The sequence below is a fragment of the Etheostoma cragini genome, chromosome 14, assembly GCF_013103735.1.
Source record: "Etheostoma cragini isolate CJK2018 chromosome 14, CSU_Ecrag_1.0, whole genome shotgun sequence".
Classification (NCBI taxonomy): Eukaryota; Metazoa; Chordata; class Actinopteri; order Perciformes; family Percidae; genus Etheostoma; species Etheostoma cragini.
The window spans coordinates 23,228,077-23,235,728 of NC_048420.1; the positions used below are offsets into that span (position 1 = coordinate 23,228,077).

General features: G+C 41.8%; 1 protein-coding gene across 1 annotated transcript in view; it reads right to left on the bottom strand.

Annotated features, from left to right (window-relative positions):
• Positions 1 to 7,652, bottom strand: part of LOC117957201 (F-actin-uncapping protein LRRC16A-like) — a 57,716-nt gene that overhangs the window by 3,412 nt on the left and 46,652 nt on the right. The window contains exons 19-27 of the mRNA XM_034892798.1: positions 6,048 to 6,135; positions 5,308 to 5,475; positions 5,015 to 5,081; positions 3,660 to 3,910; positions 3,016 to 3,131; positions 2,368 to 2,887; positions 1,909 to 1,951; positions 1,412 to 1,645; positions 622 to 759 (exon numbers count right to left, since the gene is read on the bottom strand). Of these exons, the coding sequence (XP_034748689.1) occupies positions 622 to 759; positions 1,412 to 1,645; positions 1,909 to 1,951; positions 2,368 to 2,887; positions 3,016 to 3,131; positions 3,660 to 3,910; positions 5,015 to 5,081; positions 5,308 to 5,475; positions 6,048 to 6,135 (1,625 nt within the window). The remainder of the gene's footprint in view (positions 1 to 621; positions 760 to 1,411; positions 1,646 to 1,908; positions 1,952 to 2,367; positions 2,888 to 3,015; positions 3,132 to 3,659; positions 3,911 to 5,014; positions 5,082 to 5,307; positions 5,476 to 6,047; positions 6,136 to 7,652) is intronic.

Sequence of the window (7,652 nt, forward strand, 5' to 3'; positions counted from 1 at the left end):
ATGGGAATTTAACATAGGGGGGTGTATACTTAGGCCCCCTGTATTTTAAGTAAGAACATTAATTTATTTACGATACATAAGTCATTCACAAAGAAGATTGGTGTCATTAAAGGTTACATTTTGAATTAAGGCATTAAGACCAATTTCCAAAAGATCAACTTTAGCATGGGGGTGTAAACTTATGCAAGCCACTGTAAGTTGAGCCTTTATTGTCTCTCTTAGGATATATTTTTCGTGGGCATTCAAGACAACACAGCCTACACACACACGCGCACACACACACGCGCACACACACACACACACACACACACACACAGTGTGTAATGTGTATAAAAATAACGTGTAATTTCCCTTGCGAGATTAATGAAGTACAAATTATTATTAGGGAATCTGTCATGTAGCTTTGTTTAATTCCCAATATTACAATTTCTTCTATGATTCTGTTTTCACAGAAACTATTGGCCTCCAAAAATCACGGTGCCACCAGTCTGGGACCGGTTCCGAGCCGGGCCCTCGTCGGAAAAGACCACCGGGCAAAACAACGGTTCTGTGGGAAATCCCGAGGAAGTTGGGAACTTTTCTCTAATGTCTCTAATGTCTGGTTTCTGAGGAGATACCAACCGTCGGGTGGAGACGGGGGTCCTGCAGGTTTGCTGCTGGTGCTCTCCCTCTCCTGGTCTGACGCCGCCCTCTTCAGGCGAGGGGCAGGAACTGGTCCTTTGGCAGAAGCGCTTCCTGCTGGAGCTGCAGCAGAGTCCTCTGAGAAACAAGGGTCAATAAAACATTGATCATGGCTTGATTTTTTGTAAAAATACACACATACATGGAATTAAAATTAATTACTACGGTTTATGATAATTAGGATATTTAGAAACAGCTTCTCATGTCTATCTGATCTAGTGGTGTTTGTCTTTGGTACCCTGCTATTTCTTTAATCCCTGTTGGTCCTAATCCAGGGTCCCCCCCAACTCCCCCAGGGTTCTCCAGGTTTTTAAGACCTTTTTATTACCACCTAGGATAAAATCAAATGCCAACTTTAGGGCCATAAAATGGAAATTAAGTGTGAATTTAAAGCCATAGAAAATAATAATAATTTACCAACGTCACTACCTGAATTGAAAAAACATTTTTGTGTGCTTTGAGTACTGTTATAACGTAAAATGTATAAAATATGTCGCATTTAGAGCTCTTATGCTATGAAACCACAACTACAAAATATACTTTTAATACAACAAAATTAAACGTTGCACAAACTATTTGTACATGACATGGCACATGGCATTTATTTAAGATTCATGAACATTTGAAATGTAATACTTTTAGAGGCTCATTTATTTTACAATGTTAAATACAAGATTTTTTCAAGTAATACTTTTAAGACCACGAGGGAACCCTGCCAATCATGACCTACCGAAGATGTAGGTGCTGCTCGCCCTGGGGCTGTTTGGACTGGCAGGACTGAGGGGCCCAGAGGTGCGGCGCCCCAGTGGAGGTTTGTTGGGCTGGGGTGGGGGTTTGGGGTTGACGCTGGGTGGTTTTGATCTGGAAATCAGCTCTGTTCTGGACTCATCCGTGTCTGCTGGGACAACGGGGTGGACAACGGGATGGACAACTGGGTGGACCACGGGATGGACGTCGGACTTGGCTACAGGAAAATTACAAAAGACAGTTTTGGAGTAATGGCATAATAACAGACTCGATCATGGTCTCACTTTGGACTACGGACAGATTAATCACTACTGAGGTTTTAATTACTGTGGGTTTTGAACTGTGAACTAATTACTGAGGAAATGTTATTTAAACATCTTTGCATTGTCTTAACACTGTATTTATTATTAACTGCAACATTTAACCTTCTAACGTTGGCTAGAAAATCCAACACAGGTTCACAGGTAACACAAAACTCACTTTTTTCCTCGCTTGCCTTGTCCAGCAAGGATGGCGTCTCAGTCTGAAATCAAAAAGACAGACAGAGAGAGAGCTTTTATTTTAATAAAGACCATGTCAGACAGAAAGTAAGATGTCATGTATGATTTAACTGAAATGATTTCATAAACAGCAATCCTCATATTCCATATATTAACTGCAGCAAGAAGTGTTACGCTTCACTATAAAAGGTATCATGAAGTCACATTTGAGTTTCATTATCTGAATTATAAATGTTGAGATGGGCCTTTGTCAATACCCAGTTTTTGGCTCTTGCCTCGGGACTGTCTGGAGAAACAGCAACTATAACTAGCCAGACAACAATGGCACTTTTTTCTATTGTTGACAATGTTTTTTCATCCTCCATGTTCTCACACCTATTGGCTTGATGATGGTATTAAATACTATTGTAAACGTTAACCCAGTTTGGACTCCACCCACCTTCTTTCCAGCCATTCTCCCCTGTCTGGCCTTCATCTCAGCCAGCAGGTCCATGCCCATCATAGGGACCCCGATATGGCGGTGAATGTGGGGGTTCTCCTTCTTCCCCAGATTCTCCTTATTCTCCACATTCTTCTTCTCCTCTTTTTTCTCCTCTTTCTTCTCCTCCTTCTTAGGAGGTTCGGCAGCGGTCAGAGAGGCATCCATCTCAGAATCTGTGTGGTCCGAGGATTGAGCCCTGTGGAGCTCCTGATGGGGCTCCGGCACAGTGCCAGAGTTTGTCGGGGGTGGACTCGGAAGCGTTGGAGACATTTCCTCAGTTACTGGTGTAAAAGACTGAGCTGGTGAAGCAGTGTTGGAGGAGGCATGGTGGGGTGGTGTGATGGAGGGGGCTCCATGGCTCTTCTCGGAGCGGGACGTCCGGGATTTGATGAGGTTAAAGAAACCGCTCTTCCTGGATTCACGTTTCTTATCTGTAGCTTCCTGCGTGCTGGAGGTCGGACCTTTCACAGTGGGAAGTCTAGAGAAAAATAATAACAGTATTAGAAAAACAATGTAACACAAATCTTTGTCAAAGGATGGTTCACTGACAACTTTTTAAGTTATCATTTTGCAGAAAACTGTGTCAGTTTAAAGTTCGACTCTCACTTGAAAGTGAGTTTAATGACTTTCTTGGAGAAGAAGTCATCCAGGCCCTCGTCCAGCTTCCCCATGATGCTGTTCTGCTCTGCCTCATGTAGCGCTGAGCTGCCGGTGGCCTTGAGCTGAACAAAGGCAGAGACGGAGAGATGTAATTCAATTACATCAGAGGTATGTATTCAGAAATCTTATCAAGATTTAACAACTTTGACAGCCAAATCAGCGGCACTATCTTTGTCATTGAATGTTTTTTAAATGTCTTGCGGACAAGCGTCACAGTAGATGTTCTAGAGGATAAGACCCTAATTCTGATTTATCTTTCATTACCCATCATAACCAAGGTCACGATGACCAGTATTGATACAAATATTTTTCAACATTTGTATTACAATCAAGCATTAATCGGTTGAACATGAAAAGCACTAAAATACAACCTCATGATTGGTAAACAATAATTCACCTTCTATCCACTTTGCCATGACCACTTATGTTAGCACAGTTTACATGATACAGAGATTATATAGTGAATGTGAGTAAATAAATGATAAATCTATGCTGGTGATGAACAGAAGAAAACAAACAAACAGAAGACAACTAAAGAGAATAATTGGTGTCATAGATGATTTGGAGATTAATCCCTGAGGAAAACCTACAGGTGGTCGGCTGGGTTTTGTCCTCTTCATGGGTTTTGGGCGGAGTTTGGTGTGATGCTCCAGCATCTTGTGCTCCACAGGCGGCAACTCGCCCAAAATGACTGACTTTGTCTCCAGCGGAGTAGGGGGGGCGGGGAGGTCTGCATAGTAGGCTGACATTCTATCCAATGGCTGTGGAGAAGGAGGAAGAGGAGGGTCCTCAACATGGATGGGAACCTCCTCCAAAGCCTTGTCTAGGTCAAATTCCATCTCTGGTAGTGAAACAGAAGGCAAAGTCATGTGGGAAAGTTAACAATCAATTACCACAGTATCAAATAGCGTGGCTATACTGTATCATTGGCCTTTACACAGGGAACTGGAACCCATGTTTCTCCCCAGTTGTTACCAACTGGACCACTGGTTGCGATGAACTTTGCATTTCTGACTTTATAAATAACACTAACTACATATGAAAAGCTAATCTCTTGGTCCAACGTTATCTTATCAGACACTTGGTTTACATAAAAAAACTTTCACAGACATTTAGCTGTAGAATGAGTGTAAACAGCAGAGTAAGGTAAGTTTGCATAAGACAGGTAAGGGTAAATGGATTGTGTTTATAATATTGATAATAACTTTATTCAGGACACCAATGGAAGGGCCATTGTACATTAAAATGACAATATTTACAAACATATAGCACTGAATACTGTATATAGTACAATTCATGTAAATTATGAAAAGGTCAATAACCTTCACCTGTTAACAAAGGAGACACATGTATCAATAAATGAGGTTTCTTGTTAAGGCAGATCAGGTAGGCATATCAACACTAACAAACAATTGACTAGCAATGCACCATCTTGGTTGATTTAGAAGCAGTATCATGCCACGAGTATACACTACATTCAGTCTCTGCATGTTCTTTTTTCTGCAAGATCTCCACCCAGTATATTGTGGTGTACACAATGCTTTGAATAAGCTACCTTAACGTTAGCAAAACGCATGCAAATTTACGTGCAAGCACATTAGTCTGAGCATACATCTTGCGACACTGTCTGTTGATTTCATCTGATATAGCATTGACAATATGATGGCTGAAGATATTTAACCTGATCACACATTTTATCTGATCAGATTTTATCTAGTACGATAAAACAAATTCAGGAAATACTAATTTCCTGTCTTCTTTACTTCTAACAATCATTATACTGCTCTTATTTGCATTAAATTTGATTTTGAAATCCACACCGTACTGAGAACAAACCTTCAAAAAGTTCTTGCAACCCAGCACTAAATGGGAACATGATTACCAAATCATCAACATACACTACAGTTAGCTACATGAAGTAACTTAAGAACACGTTGAGACTCACCAAACGCCACGGAGACTGGGCGCAGCATCCGTACCATTATACTCTTCCTCTTTGTTTTAGGAGTCATCTAAAAAACAAAACAGGTTATTATCCCAGTTTTTGAATAAGTACTGTGCATGAAAATGTTTCAATCTTACAGGCGACTTTGAAAACAACTCTATAGTGCTTCCTGATGCACATCAATATGTGCTCGACTCTGCAAAGCTGCTAAGACAATGATAATATACTGTACTGTATATTTGATAATACATATATTTGTTTTTACCAAACTGTGTTGTTTTGTGTGTTCTTACCATGCAGGTGTCCATATCCTCCAGCCCATGCTTCCGGTCGCCGTCATGGCTGTCTTTTTGTTCCTGGTTGTGTTTCTCTGGCTGCAGGACCATCTCACCCAGAACCTCCGTCTCCATTTGGGGTTCGTGATGCAATAGAGGCTGACTCTTCCTGATCAGATGGTTGCCCTGGGGACAGAAGGAGGAAGCAGGAAGGGATGAACGGACCGACAAACAACAAGGAGAGTAAAGGCCCTGACACACTAACACGACAATGGGCCGTCGGACAGACCGGCGAGGTCGGCGACTCGAGTATGCTAGGCGGTTGGAAAATGAAGAGCGGGATGAGCGTGACTAGAGTCTCTCAAAAAAGATGACAAAAATCTTTCAAACTGACCTTTTTCGATCTGAAATTAAACAGATTTAGCGACTGCATGGACTATTTCTAGCTTAAAATGTTATTAGGAACACTTTTCAATGAACTATTTTAGCAAAATATGAGATTCTATTCTGAACGAGCCGCCATGATAATCTGGCTTTGAATTTCCCGGAGAAACCCATGACCCATGTGACGCATTCGCCCAATCAGCTGCCGTCGGCATCGCTTCGGTGTGTTCCAAGGCACTTGTTGTTGGCCAACTCGGGGAGGCAGTCAGTCCGACGGTCTTTTCTGCCAAAAGTCACCCGTCGGGTTGGTGTGTGAGGACCATTAGATAGACAGAGACAGAGACCAGGACCAGGACCAGGACCAGGAAACCAACCAGAGTGTGCTGTGATCCAGACAGAGACTCCAGGATCTCATCCACGATGCGATCAGACAGAAAAGACGCCATGCTCAGCTTCAGTTCACTGTTTCACATAGGGACACACACACACACACACACACACACACACACACACACACACACACACACACACACACACACACACACACACACACACACACACACACACACACACACACACACACACACACACACACACACACACACACCACATTTAGTTTTCAAAATCTCCATTAGACCAACATGATGTTATAAAATGGTGTGCTTGTCGGCTGTGTGAGTCTTGTTCATAGGTGTTCATTTATTTGTTGAGTGTTCAGTGACTTTTTTGTCAACCTTGACCCTATTCTCCATTTTATTTTGGTCTAAATTGGTCTCGTATAGCAAGGCCGGTGTAGTCGAGAGCGAAGAAACGAGCTGCAATGTACCGTTTTTTCCCTGTCCACTAAAAGTTCTGTTTTTTGCGGTTGACCGGCTCAGGCTATTACTCAAAGTGTCTGACAACATTATGGAAGGGATCCCTCCAGAGACAGACACTATTAAGTGTAAGATCCTGTTTGTTTAACATGAAGCATCCCCGAAATCGCTATCGCCAAACTCACTACACTCCATTTAAATTAACAGTAATTGTATCATCGTGAAACACACTTCATTCAAAGTTAGTTGATGGAAATTGACGATGTGTATTTGCTCTATATGATAACATTGCAGCATGTGTTGCGACTCCAGTAACGTTGTTCTCACTTAATCCTAGAAGGATTTTTAAAGATTCTTGTTCACATTAGTAACTTAGACACGAATACATGGGGAAATGGGGTCCAGGTTGAAAAAAACAACTACTTCTGAAGTCCCCCTTTAACTACTATTGGCCTTTAGGCAGATCCACTGCCTAGAAAATTGAAGGACCCAACCTAAACCAAACTTAAATGTCTACCTGTGGATCAGAGGCCCATCTCACAAGAACAATATTTGCATATTGTTCTTGTGAAATGGGCACTAAAACAGATGATACATGTACGTAATAAGTCCTGCAGGGCTCTTGCATACTTAAATACATGGTTTGCAAGTAGTGCTTTACAATAAAAGCAGGATTCAAATAAGCAGGATTGTACAACAATCAACAAATCAACAAATAACAACAAAGAAAGTTCAGATTAAAAGATTAGCGACACTAACTGACCACTGGTCAGTTCTGTGTGAACCCAAAAGCAGGTTTTGAGTCAGTGGGACCATGAAAAAACGCAACTCTGTCTAGGAGAATATCATCTTTGACTCCTGTAATGTCCCAGTAATCGGCAGACAGGGACGTCAGAGAAAACCAGTTTGTTATGGAAGCACATGACAAAACGGTAATTGTCGCCTTGAAATCAAACATCAGCTGCGGGAACTCTGCTAAACGCTGGACATGCTCTCCTGGAAAAACCTTCTAGCCAGATGACCGTAGGACTTTACAACTCAATAAGATAACATCCTGATGGAGGTTAAGCTAAGCTAACCCTGTAAACAAACACACAACACACACAGAGTGCGTCTCACTATCTTTGTGGGGACCCGTCATTGACATAATGCATTCCCTAGCCC